This window comes from Hemitrygon akajei, chromosome 31 (genome assembly GCF_048418815.1).
Source record: "Hemitrygon akajei chromosome 31, sHemAka1.3, whole genome shotgun sequence".
In the NCBI taxonomy this organism is placed as follows: domain Eukaryota; kingdom Metazoa; phylum Chordata; class Chondrichthyes; order Myliobatiformes; family Dasyatidae; genus Hemitrygon; species Hemitrygon akajei.
This window is the reverse complement of record NC_133154.1, coordinates 1,375,858-1,391,508: the sequence shown is the minus strand read 5'-3', so window position 1 is coordinate 1,391,508 and position 15,651 is coordinate 1,375,858. Positions and strand designations below refer to the sequence as shown.

The 15,651-nt window shown below is 49.4% G+C and overlaps 1 protein-coding gene across 1 annotated transcript in view; it reads right to left on the bottom strand.

Annotated features, from left to right (window-relative positions):
• Positions 1–198: 198 nt before the first annotated feature.
• LOC140719271 (coronin-1A-like) overlaps positions 199–15,651 on the bottom strand; it is a 42,926-nt gene continuing 27,473 nt past the window's right edge. The window contains 4 exon segments of the mRNA XM_073033779.1: positions 199–1,237; positions 7,321–7,545; positions 13,661–13,718; positions 14,366–14,511. Coding sequence (XP_072889880.1) covers positions 1,139–1,237; positions 7,321–7,545; positions 13,661–13,718; positions 14,366–14,511 — 528 coding nt within the window. The 3' untranslated portion in view covers positions 199–1,138.

The window sequence follows — 15,651 nt, the reverse complement described above, 5'->3', positions numbered from 1 at the left end:
AATGGCACTGTCTTCACCAATTCTGGATCTGTGTAAATCAAATGCAGCCCCCAACACCTGGCTCTCAGTCACATTCTGAGGCCCCAGGTCTGTGTAAATCCAACACTGACCAGCCCCGCTCCTGGCGGTGGATTTGGGGGACAGGCGGTCCGCGGTGGGACACAAGCACACAAGTCTTTGAGGGAACTGGACACCAGATAACAGAGTCTGTTCTCATTTAATAAAGCAATGGATCTCACACATGGAACCGCGGTGTACAGGAGCCCTTCCCAGCCTGGCAAGGGGTTTTCATTCTAAAGCTGCTGCCATCTTCTCCATTTCCTCCCACCCCCGTCCTTTGCTCGTCACATCTCAACCCACATCTTCGCTATCCCTTCTTTCCCTCACCACCTCTCTCTCATCACTTTCAACCCTCTCTTCCTTCCCTCACTCCCCTACCTCTTCTACCTCATTGCAACTTCCCTCTCTCTGTCCCCACCCCCACCTTCCCTCTGACCCCGCTCGCGAGAGAGGGATGTGTGGGAGATCTCCACGCAGAAAGGTCTCCGGTACAAAAGCCAAATGCAGTTACTTTTTAAAAAGCAAGAAGAGCTCCCCCCCCCCGCCCCCCCACTTCCCGGGTGACATTTGATGGAAGTTCCTCTGATCCTCCACTAGAACTCTCTTCACCCCCCCCATCCATCTCCCTCCCCCTCCCCACCCAGAAGAAGCTTGCCTCCTCATTGGAGAGCTCAGCCGCCCCACCCCACCCACTGACGAGGCTCATAACGGGGGTGGGGGGAAGTGGGGTAGAATGGACATCAAATTTTGTTCTGTCCAACCCTCTTCCATGCCCTACCCAAGGAGAGATGGGAGGGCAGGAGAGTGGGAAGGGATCCCTCATTTTAATCGGATCCCCGATCCAAGAGCAGAGTACAGTATCCAATTTCGGGACTGCTCCTTTAAGGAGCTTCACAGTGAATCTAATGTATGTAAAGGGGAGGGGTTCCTGTGTGGGACAGGTGCCTCACAGCCATCCCCCTGCTCCCCAGACCCCTTTGTGGGGAGGGGGGTGGAGGAGGTAAGGCAGCACCCACTGGGATGGGAGGGTAGGTAGGTGGTCTCGGGAGCAGCGTGGGACGGGGGTGGTTGGGAGAGCTCACTCCTTGCCCTCCAGCTGAGCGATTCGCTGTCCCTGATCCTCTACGGTCGCCCTCAGCTTCTCGATATCTGCCCGAAGGCTCTCGATGACCTGAGTCTGGGGAGAGAGCGGAGAAATTGTCAGTGGAGTGTGGGGAGAGAAGGGGGCATTGGGGGTAGGTAGATGAAAGTGGTTGGGGGGAGAGGGAGGGTCAGTGGAGTGTGGGGAGAGAAGGGGGCATTGGGGGTAGGTAGATGAAAGTGGTTGGGGGAGAGGGAGGGTCAGTGGAGTGTGGGGAGAGAAGGGGGCATTGGGGGTAGGTAGATGAAAGTGGTTGGGGGAGAGGGATGGTCAGTGGAGTGTGGGGAGAGGGGGCATTGGGGGTAGGTAGGTGAAAGTGGTTGGGGGAGAGGGAGGATCAGTGGAGTGTGGGGAGAGAAGGGGGCATTGGGGGTAGGTAGGTGAAAGTGGTTGGGGGAGAGGGAGGGTCAGTGGAGTGTGGGGAGAGAAGGGGGCATTGGGGGTAGGTAGGTGAAAGTGGTTGGGGAGAGGGAGGGTCAGTGGAGTGTGGGGAGAGAAGGGTGAGATGAGGGTCGGGGAAAGGGTGAGAAGGTTTTGGGTGAAGAGATTTTTAGGAAGTGGGGAAGATGCAGGTAGTTACTGAGTTAGGATCTGTTGGGAGAATGAGGGGGTAGGGGGACAGCTCAGAGGCACAATCTCACACTCAATGCCCACAGTTACGCACACAACTCAGGGTCACAGAGCAAAACAGCACAGCTAGACAATAGGTGCAGAAGTAGACCATTCGGCCCTTCGAGCCTGCACCGCCATTTTGAGATCATGGCTGATCATCTACTATCAATACCCGGTTCCTGCCTTGTCCTCATATCCCTTGATTCCCCTATCCATAAGATACCTATCTAGCTCCTTCTTGAAAGCATCCAGAGAATTGGCCTCCACTACCTTCCGAGGCAGTGCATTCCAGACCCCCACAACTCTGGGAGAAGAAGTTTTTCCTTAACTCTGTCCTAAATGACCTACCCCTTATTCTCAAACCATGCCCTCTGGTACTGGACTCTCCCAGCATCTGGAACATATTTCCTGCCTCTATCTTGTCCAATCCCTTAATAATCTTATATGTTGCAATCAGATCCCCTCTCAATCTCCTTAATTCCAGCGTGTACAAGCCCAGTCTCTCTAACCTCTCTGCGTAAGACAGTCCGGACATCCCAGGGATTAACCTTGTGAATCTATGCTGCACTTCCTCTACAGCCAGGATGTCCTTCCTTAACCCTGGAGACCAAAACTGTACACAATACTCCAGGTGTGGTCTCACCAGGGCCCTGTACAAATGCAAGAGGATTTCCTTGCTCTTGTACTCAATTCCCTTTGTAATAAAGGCCAACATTCCATTAGCCTTCTTCACTGCCTGCTGCACTTGCTCATTCACCTTCAGTGACTGATGAACAAGGACTCGAGATCTCTTTGTATTTCTCCCTTACCTAACTACACCGTTCAGATAATAATCTGCCTTCCTGTTCTTACTCCCAAAGTGGATAACCTCACACTTATTCACATTAAACGTCATCTGCCAAGTATCTGCCCACTCACCCAGCCTATCCAAGTCACCCTGAATTCTCCTAACATCCTCATCACATGTCACACTGCCACCCAGCTTAGTATCATCAGCAAACTTGCTGATGTTATTCTCAATGCCTTCATCTAAATTGTTGATGTAAATGGTAAACAGCTGTGGTCCCAATACCGAGCCCTGTGGCACCTCACTAGTCACCACCTGCCATTCTGAGAAACACCCATTCACCGCTACCCTTTACTTTCCATCTGCCAACCAGTTTTCTATCCATGCCAATGCCTTCCCCCCGATGCCCTGAGCTTTGATTTTACCCACCAATCTTCTATGTGGGACCTTATCAAATGCCTTCTGAAAATCGAGGTACACTACATCCACTGGATCTCCCTTGTCTAACTTCCTGGTTACATCCTCGAAAAACTCCAATAGATTAGTCAAGCATGATTTACCCTTAGTAAATCCATGCTGGCTTGGCCCAATCCTATCACTGCTATCTAGATATGCCACTATTTCATCTTTAATAATGGACTCTAGCATCTTCCCCACTACTGATGTTAGGCTGACAGGTCGATAGTTCTCTGTTTTCTCCCTCCCTCCTTTCTTAAAAAGTGGGATAACATTAGCCATTCTCCAATCCTCAGAATGCAAGCCCTTTGGCTCACCTAGCCCCTGCCAACCACTGTGCCGACTCAGTCACTTCCTCTGTCCTCCATGGACCAATCAAGTGCTCAATGACACCGTTGTAATTGCCCCATCACTTCCTCTGGCATCGACTTGCCACCCTCTATGTGGTAAGCAATGGCCCTTGCCCAACATCTACACCCCCTGGCTCTGGACTGCCCACCTTCTCTGTGCCTGTCGTCATTTTAAACACTTCGATAAGCTTGCTCATCAATTCTCCTATGTTCTGAACCCAGTCTGGGCAACCTCTCAGGCCCTCGAGTGCCGGCTTCATCCTCATAAATCTCTTCCTCTACACCGTCTCCAGTTAACCATAGACTGACCAAAACTACAAAGTTCTCAAGTGAAGCCTCACCCGCTCCTTGTACACCTGCAAGATAATGTAGAGTGTATTCTGGGGCTATGGAATAGAGCGAATATTAACTTTAACAGCAACCAGTCTTCAGATCTGAATGAGATTTTTAAAAGGCAGCTCAGCACACTGGTCACTGCCAAGAAACACCCTATATACAAATCTGCATGCTAATTAAATAGTCCTGATGAAGGGCCTCAGCTCAAAACAGCAACTGTATACTCTTTTCCATAGATGCTGCCTGGCCTGCTGAGTTCCTCCAAAATTTTGTGTGTGTTTCTTGGATTTCCAGCATCTGCAGATTTTCTCTTGTTTGCGATTACCAGGCCAAAACAATTCTGAAGCTGGTGAGAAACGTGGCCCAAGGGGCCAGTTTCAGCACTGCAAGACTGACTGCTTTGGAAACACCAAACAGAAACAGAAAACCCACAGCACAACACAGGCCCTTCGGCCCACAAAGCTGTGCCAAACATGTCCCTACCTCAGAAATTACTCGGGTTACCCATAGCCCTCTGTTTTTCTGAGCTCCACGTACCAAATGGAGAACGATCAGGGAGGCAACGATGTAAACATTGAGAGATGCGTGGATTCTGTTGCTAGTCACATAGAGAAGTGTACTGCAGACCACATCAGCATGAAGATAAATCAGAAGCCATCCTAAATGTGATCGGATTATGGTCACTGGAGCCGACACGCTCCCTGACTGCCCGCTGTCTCGTTCCCCAAGAGGAATTCCAGCATCGCACCCTCCCAAGTAAGGACGGGATGTATTTGCCCAGGAGACACATCTTAAAGATTTCACCTTGTCCAGGCCCCTAACGGGCGGAGTAGCCCAATAGTCTGGTCACTACAGCAGAAATTAAAATCTCCCACCGATAGACGCCCCCCCATTCTAACAACCATGAGCAATTTATCTAAGTGCATGCTCTTCAAGTTCCTACTGAATACTAGGAGGCCCATGTTACCACGATACTTGCAAATTTCTGCAGATGTACCATGGAGAGCATTCTGACAGGCTGCATCACTGTCTGTTCTGGAGGCTCCAATGCACAGGATCACAAGAGGGTTGCAGACTCAATCAACTTCCTCACGGGCACAACACTCCCTACCATTGAGGACATCCTCAAGAGGCGATGCCTCAGGAAGGCAGCATCTATCACTAAGGACCCTCACCGTATGGGACGTGCCCTCTTCTCCATTGGGGAGGAGGTCCAGGAGTCTGAAGACCCACACTCAATGATTCTGGGAAAGCTTCTTCCCCTCCGCTATCAGATCCCGAACAGACCACAACCCTACAAGCACCATCTTGTTACTTCTCTCCTGTAACTTATGGTCATTTTTATATCTTACACTGAGCTGCTGCTGCAAAACCACAAATTTCACATCATATGTCTTGTAATAATGAAGCTGATTCTGACGCAACTCCGCAAGAATGATACTGGCTATCTGCTCTATCTTTGCCTCTCATAAGCTTATTTATAAACCTCCCTGCTGCTCCACAGCAAACAAGCCAAGTTTGGCCAACTTCTTACAGCTCATCTCCTCTAATCCAGGCAGCACCCTGGTGAGCCTCATCTGCCCCCACTCCCATCCTGTGATGGGATGACCTGACTGTCAGCACAATTACAGGTCCTGCCATTGACTGTGCCCTGTCCCTTTACATTTGTACAACACCTAACATTTGCCCGGATTAAACTCCATCTGCCATTTAACTGCCCATAATCTGTAACTGATCTATTTCCTGCTATGTCCTTTAGCAACCTTGTACACCATCCACAATATCTCCAATTTTCATATTGTCTACAAAAACCTACTTACCCACCAATCTACATTTTTATATATAAACACTCAGTACCCTCTGTACCTAATAAAGTGGCCACTGGGAGTATTTTCCCCATGGGGATGAATAAAGTATCTATCTATCTATCTATCTTATTACCAACAGCAGAGGTTCCTGTGCAACACCACAGACCTCCAGCCAGAGTAAGTCCCATCAGCCTTCACCGTCTGCCTACTTTGAGACAGGTACTTGTACACTTCCTGTGCACAGGCGTACGCACTTGCACAAATGCACACACGTGCATGGACATGCACAGTTGCTCATACATTCACACACAGACATTTGCACACGTTGCTGCATGAACACACAGAAATATGCACATTCACACATAGACATACACACACTCACACGCAGCCCTGTATGTTCACACTAGATGCTTGTGCACACACTCAAACAGTCTCACTTACAGATACAGTCACACACAGTCACACTTACACCATTACAGCCACACACAGTCACACTTACCCTCTAAGAGGACCGCAACCTTGTCATTGGGTTCGGAGGCTTGTGTGCCTCGATGACCCAGAGAACTACGTTACCTTTAAACTTTGGCTCCTGGTAGGGCCACCCGTGTCAAACAGGTCAAAGGGTAGAGGCCAGACTAAGAGTGGTCCACTGGTCCTCCAGGTTCGGGGTTCAGCTCAGGACTACCTACCCTGACTGGTCAAACACAAAACTGTTATGGAAACAGCAACGAAGAACCCTTCTCCATCTGAGTGTGATGGTATTCCTGAGTCTCCACCTGGGACTTGCATGGCTGACAGGAGTGAAACCAAGAGGAAGCTAACATGATGAAGGAAGCCATGAACAGTACCAGAGATAGAGGACCCTATGGCTATGGGTCACCCTGGGTAATTTCTAAGGTAGGGACATGTTTGGCACACTTTGTGGGCCAAAGGTCCTGTATTGTGCTGTGGGTTTTCTATGTTTCTATCACCTTCATTGCTGCCTTAAATGCCAGCGGCATAACGGGCAGTAGGTATTACTCACACACAGTCACACACATACAGTCACACATCAATCACACACAGTCACACACATACAGTCGCACATCAATCACACACAGTCACACACATACAGTCGCACATCAATCACACACAGTCACACACATACAGTCACACATCAATCACACACAGTCACACACATACAGTCGCACATCAATCACACACAGTCACACACATACAGTCACACATCAATCACACACAGTCACACACATACAGTCACACATCAATCACACACAGTCACACACATACAGTCGCACATCAATCACACACAGTCACACAAACACAGTCACACATCAATCACACACAGTCACACACATACAGTCACACATCAATCACACACAGTCACACACATACAGTCGCACATCAATCACACACAGTCACACACATACAGTCACACATCAATCACACACAGTCATTCTGAGACACTGTAACTCACAGCCACACTTAAACATAGTCTGGCACAGATACATAGTTACGGAGACACACACACAGACACAGTCATACAAGTCACCCACACAGTTACATAGCCACAGACACACAGTTATACAGATACACTCTCCCACTCACCTCACTGCCTCTCTGTAGAGCTACACAAGCAGCACACAGACTCTCTCTCGCAAGCAAACAACCACATAGATCCATGTACATGCAGACACACGGAGAGCCCTTCGCAGGGCCAGTGGGGGGGGGGGGAGGACCAGTTCCCCGGGGAGTCAAACCCACAGCACTCACCACGTCCACTGTGGCCGCGGAGCCGGCCCCCCCATGGGAGCTGCTCTTCACGTCCAGCACCTTGCGACAGATTTGCAAGGGCTTTGCCTTGCTGGGGCCGGTGCCCCCGTTCTTCAGCGAGATGTAGATCGGTCTGGCATCCTTTCCTGACAGCCACTCCTCCGCGTCCAGAGCTGGATCTGGCCCCGCCGTGTCGGGGAATAGGTCCTCCTGGAACAAGTCCGACTGCCAGGACAGAGAGAGATGGGTCCAAGGTCAGGAAACCCACAACAGTTGCCCACGTCCCACCTGAAACATCTGCCTAGCTCACACGCCTCCCACCCAGACTGATCCCTCCCTTCGGGAATGGCAGCGCAGATCAAAGGAAGATGCCTACGGCCAGGAATGTGCTCCCAGATGGGGATGGGAATCTCTCCCAACTGGAATGTGATCCCAGATCAGATCACACCTGGAACACCACTGAAGATAGGGGGACGGGGGGAATTTCTCACAGTTGGAACATCAGCCCGCATCAGAGGGGCATCTCTCCCACCCGGATCCCTCACATCCGGGAATATGATCCTGGATACTGATGAGGGAAGGTGCCAGACCCAGTGCTGGTGAGCCGGGCTGTGTGGGTGGATGCAGAGGGCCGAGGCCTGCTGATTTCCTCCAGCATCTTGTGTGTGTTGCCCCTCGCTTCTGCTATGTTTCAGCGCCACCCTGTATATGTAGTCATCCAGTGGGAGCGCATAGGGTGCCCTGGTTAACCTGCTCCTGCAGCTGTCTCCCATGGGTCCCGGAGACAGGCAGTGGGTTCTGACTGGGCGGACTGCCTGAATATGTTCAGGGAATATGTTTGTGACTGGGTCGCTGTGGAAAAAGAACCCGCAATATCCACGGGTGACACAAGGCTGTTTTACATGTGACACGGGTGACACGGGTGTTCCACGGGTGACACAGGGCTGTTTTACATGTGACACGGGTGACACAGGGCTGTTTTACATGTGACACGGGTGACACGGGTGTTCCACGGGTGACAAGGGCTGTTTTACATGTGACACGGGTGACACAGGGCTGTTTTACATGTGACACGGGTGCTTCCCAGGTGATACAGAGGTGTTTCAGAACCATTGGGTATCACAGACTCATGAACAGGGAGATCAGGAAAGACCATTTAATAGATGTTGTGCGGGGATAGGGATGGGAAGCTTTTAATTTACTCTGTTTTAGTCTGTTATTGTCTCTAGTGGATAGGGATGGGAGAGGGATGGGAAGAGATGGGATAGGGATGGGAAGAGATGGGATAGGGATGGGAAGAGATGGGATAGGGATGGGATAGGGATGGGAAGAGATGGGATAGGGATGGGAAGAGATGGGATAGGGATGGGATAGGGATGGGAAGAGATGGGATAGGGATGGGAAGAGATGGGATAGGGATGGGATAGGGATGGGAAGAGATGGGATAGGGATGGGAAGAGATGGGATAGGGATGGGAAGAGATGGGATAGGGATGGGAGGGTGTGGTGAACTACATATACCTGTCTGGATACGCCCCCCCCCCCCGCTGACTGCTCCTGTGGCTCCTCCCACAGACCCCTGTATAAAGGCGATTGGAGGCACTGCTCCTCCCTCAGTCTCCAGGATGCTGTGTGGTGGTCTCTTGCTGCTGACGGTGCTTTCTTCCAGCTAATAAAAGCCTACCTTGACTCACGCCTCCGAGAGTTATTGATGGTGCATCAGAAGGGGAAGGATAAGGGAAGGAATTTTAACCTACAATTTGAGAAGGAGAAGGGAAAATCGGATGTGTCAGTATTACAGTTGAACAAAGGGAACTATGGAGCTATGAGGGAGGAGCTGGCCAAAGTTCAATGGAACAATACCCTAGCAGGGAAGACAGTGGAACAACAATGGCAGGTATTTCTGGGAATAATGCAGAAGGTGCAGGATTGGTTCATTCCAAAGAGGAAGAAAGATCCTAAGGGGAGTAAGGGGCGGCCATGGCTAACGAGGGAAGTAAGGGGCAGTATAAAAATAAAAGAGAAGAAGTATAACATAGCAAAGATGAGCGGGAAACCGCAGGACTGGGAAGCTTTTAAAGAGCAACAGAAGATAACAAAAAAGGCAATACGCCAAGAAAAAATGAGGTACAAAGGTAAACTAGCCAAGAATATAAAGGAGGATAGTAAAAGCTTCTTTAGGTATGTGAATAGCAAAAAAATAGTTAAGACCAAAATTGGGCCATTGAAGACAGAAACAGGTGAATTTATTAAGGGGAACAAGGAAATGGCAGATGAGTTGAACAGGTACTTTGGATCTGTCTTCACTAGGGAAGACACAAACAATCTCCCAGATGTAATAGTGGCCAAAGGAACTAGGGTAAAGGATGAACTGAAGGAAATTTATATTAGGGAAGAAACGGTGTTGGATAGACTGTTGAGTCTGAAGGCTGATAAGTCCCCGGGACCTGATGGTCTGCATCCCAGGGTACTTAAAGAGGTGGCTCTAGAAATTGTGGATGCATTGGTAATCATTTTCCAATGTTCTATAGATTCAGGAACAGTTCCTGCTGATTGAAGGGTGGCTAATGTTGTCCCACTTTTCAAGAAAGGAGAGAAAACAGGGAATTATAGACCGGTTAGCCTGACGTCAGTGGTGGGAAAGATGCTGGAGTCAATTATAAAAGAGGAAATTACGACACATTTGGATAGCAGTAGAAGGATCAGTCCGAGTCAGCATGGATTTATGAAGGGAAAATCATGCTTGACTAATCTTCTGGAGTTTTTTGAGGATGTAACTATGAAAATGGACAAGGGAGAGCCAGTGGATGTAGTGTACCTGGACTTCCAGAAAGCTTTTGATAAAGTCCCACATAGGAGATTAGTGGGCAAAATTAGGGCACATGGTATTGGGGGCAGAGTACTGAGATGGATTGAAAATTGGCTGGCTGACAGGAAAGAAAGAGTTGTGATTAACGGGTCCCTTTCGGAATGGCAGGCTGTGACCAGTGGGGTACCGCAAGGTTCGGTGCTGGGACCGCAGCTGTTTACAATATACATTAATAATTTAGATGAAGGGATTAAAAGTAACATTAGCAAATTTGCAAATGACACAAAGCTGGGTGGCAGTGTGAAATGTCAGGAAGATGTTATGAGAATGCAGGGTGACTTGGACAGGTTGGGTGAGTGGGCAAATGTATGGTAGATGCAGTTTAATGTGGATAAATGTGAGGTTATCCACTTTGGTGGCAAGAACAGGAAGGCAGATTACTATCTAAATGGAGTCAAGTTAGGAAAAGGGGAAGTACAACGAGATCTAGGTGTTCTTGTACATCAGTCAATGAAAGCAAGCATGCAGGTACAGCAGGCAGTGAAGAAAGCTAATGGCATGCTGGCCTTTATAACAAGAGGAATTGAGTATAGGAGTAAAGAGGTCCTTCTGCAGCTGTCCAGGGCCCTGGTGAGACCACACCTGGAGTATTGTGTGCAGTTTTGGTCTCCAAATTTGAGGAAGGACATTCTTGCTATTGAGGGAGTGCAGCGTAGGTTCACGAGGTTGATTCCCTGGATGGCGGGGACTGTCATATGCTGAAAGATTGGAGCGACTGGGCTTGTATACACTGGAATTTAGAAGGATGAGAGGGGATCTGATTGAAACATATAAGATTATTAAGGGATTGGACACGCTGGAGGCAGGAAGCATGTTCCTGCTGATGGGTGAGTCCAGAACTAGAGGCCACAGTTTAAGAATAAGGGGTAGGCCATTTAGAACAGAGATGCAGAAAAACTTTTTCACCCAGAGAGTGGTGGATATGTGGAATGCTCTGCCCCAGAAGGCAGTGGAGGCCAAGTCTCTGGATGCATTCAAGAGAGAGTTCGATAGAGCTCTTATAGATAGCGGTGTCAAGGGATATGAGGAGAGGGCAGGAACGGGGTACTGATTGTGCATGATCAGCCATGATCACAGTGAATAGCGGTGCTGGCTAGAAGGGCCGAATGGCCTACTCCTGCACCTACTGTCTACTGTCTATTCATAGGAATGGGAAGAGATGGGATAGGGATGGGAAGCGATGGGATAGGAATGGGAAGCGATGGGATAGGAATGGGAAGCAATGGGATAGGGATGGGAAGAGATGGGATAGGGATGGGAAGAGATGAGATAGGAATGGGAAGCGATGGGATAGGGATGGGAAGAGATGGGATAGGAATGGGAAGCGATGGGATAGGGATGGGAAGAGATGGGATAGGAATGGGAAGCGATGGGATAGGGATGGGAAGCGATGGGATAGGGATGGGAAGCGATGGGATAGAGATGGGAAGAGATGGGATAGGAATGGGAAGAGATGGGATAGGAATGGGAAGCGATGGGATAGGGATGGGAAGAGATGGGATAGGAATGGGAAGCGATGGGATAGGAATGGGAAGCGATGGGATAGGGATGGGAAGCGATGGGATAGGAATGGGAAGCGATGGGATAGGGATGGGAAGAGATGGGATAGGAATGGGAAGCGATGGGATAGGAATGGGAAGCGATGGGATAGGGATGGGAAGTGATGGGATAGGGATGGGAAGCGATGGGATAGAGATGGGAAGAGATGGGATAGGAATGGGAAGAGATGGGATAGGAATGGGAAGCGATGGGATAGGAATGGGAAGAGATGGGAAGAGATGGGATAGGAATGGGAAGAGATGGGATAGGAATGGGAAGCGATGGGATAGGGATGGGAAGAGATGGGATAGGAATGGGAAGTGATGGGATAGGAATGGGAAGCGATGGGATAGGGATGGGAAGCGATGGGATAGGAATGGGAAGCGATGGGATAGGGATGGGAAGAGATGGGATAGGAATGGGAAGCGATGGGATAGGAATGGGAAGCGATGGGATAGGGATGGGAAGTGATGGGATAGGGATGGGAAGCGATGGGATAGAGATGGGAAGAGATGGGATAGGAATGGGAAGAGATGGGATAGGAATGGGAAGCGATGGGATAGGAATGGGAAGAGATGGGATAGGAATGGGAAGCGATGGGATAGGAATGGGAAGCAATGGGATAGGGATGGGAAGAGATGGGATAGGAATGGGAAGCGATGGGATAGGGATGGGAAGCGATGGGATAGGGATGGGAAGCGATGGGATAGAGATGGGAAGAGATGGGATAGGAATGGGAAGAGATGGGATAGGAATGGGAAGCGATGGGATAGGAATGGGGAAGCGATGGGATAGGGATGGGAAGAGATGGGATAGGAATGGGAAGCGATGGGATAGGAATGGGAAGCGATGGGAAAGGGATGGGAAGCGATGGGATGTCTGTAGTGTTTTTTGTAGTAATATTGGAGCAATGTAAAAGTTGCAATAAACATACGTTTGTTAAAAAAGGGAATAAATATCACCCTAGATCAGGATGGGAACATTTTAATTTAGTCTGTTTGAATCACTGTCATTGTCTGTAGTTTTGTTATTGATAGAGATCTACGAGATGATAAGAGACGTACGATAGATCAGGTCGACAGTCTTTGGCTTTTCCCCAGGCGGAAATGGCCGATACGAGGGGGTATCACTTTAAAGTGATTGGAGGGCATTACAGGGGGGGATGTCAGAGGTAGGCTTTTTATATGGAAAGTGCTGGGGTGTGTGGAACACACTGCCAGAGGTGATGTAGAGGCAGATACATTCGGGACATTGAAAAGATTCCTGAATGATAGAAAAATGGAGGCTGTGTGAGAGGGAAGAGTTACATTGGTCTTGTAGGTTAAAAGGTTGGTACAACATAATGGGCCAAATGGCCTGTAGTGTTCTATGTTGTAGTTCAAAGTACAACGTAGCAGTTACAAAAAATGTATTTTGGGAAAAAATGGGATAAACGATGGGGATAGAAAAACCATTTAATTTTTTAAATCAAATTAATTAATTAAATGATTTAGATTCTGCGTGGAACAGGCCCTCACAGTCCTTCATGGCTGTGCTGTCTGCAACCCTGCAACACCCGATTCAACCTTCGCCTAATCATGAGCCAGTTTACAATGACCAATTAACCTATCAGCCGGTTCGTCTTTGGACTGTGGGAGGAAACCAGAGCAGCCGGAGAAAACCCATGCGGTCACAGGGAAAATGTACAAACTCCCAGACAGTAGCATGAAACTTTGATTTGGTTAGTGTTAGTCTCTAGCGTTTTTGTAGTAATATTGTAATAGAAATAGAAATTGAAATAAATATTTTTTGTAATTAAAAAACAGGGCAGGAAACAAAAGTGTGATCCAGTCAGCACAGAGAGATGGAGCGTCTGTGCCCTGGTCTCCATGTATCTGTGCCGGGAACGGGGAGTGCGAGCATCTTAGCATAGGGTCTGGGACCTGGGACTCACCTTACGTGGGACCGTCATCACGATAGGCTCGCACCTCCTCTCGTGGAGTTTGTAGAACCTGGAACAGAGAGAGGACAGGGTCTCAGACACTCCGGGACGTGTACTGGGGCAGAGTCCCAGACAGTCTGGGACCTCGTCTGAGAAGAGTCTCAGACACTCTGGGACGTGCGCTGGGGGAGTCTCAGACACTCCGGGACGTGCGCTGGGGGAGTCTCAGACACTCCGGGACGTGCGCTGGGGGAGTCTGAGAGACTCCGGGACATGCGCTGGGAGAGTCTCAGACACTCCGGGACGTGCGCTGGGGGAGAGTCTCAGACACTCCGGGACGTGCGTGGGGGGAGAGTCTCAGACACTCCGGGACGTGCGCTGGGGGAGAGTCTCAGACACTCCGGGACGTGCGCGGGGGGAGAGTCTCAGATACGCCGGGACGTGCGCTGGGGGAGATTCTCAGACACTCCGGGACGTGCGCTGGGGGAGAGTCTCAGACATTCTGGGACTGTGTCTGCGCTCTGCCTGTGTACGTGGAAGCATGTCAATGCGAGGGTCTCTGATTGTCTGGGACCGCATGCTGGTCTGTGTACGTGGGATTGTGTCTGGGACTGCGTACTCGTCTGTGTATGCCATGCTGTATTGCGCATGTTGAGACTGTGCCTGTGGGACCGCGTGTGTAAGCAGCCTGGGTTGGAACTCCCCGTCTTCCTTTACCTGGCGATCTCACACTTCATGATGTCAAGGCCCCTCTTGGGCATGTAGCAGAGGCCCCTCTGTGATTCCTTGCTTGAGAACATGGAAAGGAAGTGGACGTAGGGAGCCTCGTCTGTCACCTCATAGTAACGGATGCTGCTGTCACCCTGTGTAAGAGCAGAACTGAGGTCAGGGGACATCCTCCTCCCACTGCAACCCTGACATCTCAAACACCCGACCTTCAACCCTGCTCCTCCCAGCCCTCTCTCTAGACCCCTCTTACTTACCTGACCCACCAACTCTGACCCCCAACAATTTACACAGAGAGGACTAGAATATAAAAGCAAGGATGTAATGCAGAGCTTTATAAGGCATTGGTCAGACTGCACTGGGAGGATTGTCAGCAGCTTTGAGCCCCTTATCTAAGAAAGGATGTGCTGGCATTGGAAAGAGCTCAGATATATATGAGGAGCATTTGATGGTTCTGAGCCTGTACTCACTGGAGTTCAGAAGAGTACGTTGGGAACCTCATTGAAACTTACCGAATACTGAAAGGCCCAGATAGAGTGGATATGGAGAAGATATTTCCTATAGTGGGGGAGTCTAGGACCTGAGGGCACAGCCTCACAATACAAGATTTCCCTTTAGAACAGAGATGAGGAGGATATTCTTTAGCCAGAGGATGGTAAATCTGAGGAGTCCAGCACCACAGGGGCAGTGGAGGCCAAGTCATTGCGTATATTTAAAGTGGAAGTTAATAGGTTTCTGATTAGTCAGGGTATCAAAGGTTACGGAGAGAAGGCAGGAGACTGAGTTTGAGAGAATAATAAGTCAGGCATGTTGAGATGGCAGAGCAGACTCGATGGGCCAAATGGCCTAATTCTGCTCCTATGTATTATGGTCTTAAGAATCATGGCCTGGGTGGGGGATTATTGATTATAGGTGTGGCTCCCCCTGGTATCACAGACAGTGGCAGAATCATGCCAGTTGAAATCACAGTGCAGTTTATTGTCAGATGGGCACAGATGCAATGAAAAACTTACTTGCAGCAATATCAGCGACACAGTATTCACAGAAACACATCGACAGATTTTACAAGAAATAAAATCACAGACAGACAGAAATAGCAGGTTCTCTTGCAAAGTGATCGGACAGGTCACGGTCCTGCTGGACTGAAGCAGTGATTCAGCCATGCCTGTTGGGCCAACAACCTTCTTAACAACTTGCACAGCAACTTTGAGGGATCTCTAGACATGGACCTCAAAGGTAAAAACAAACTTAGAAGAAAGCCTATGCATCATTCATTC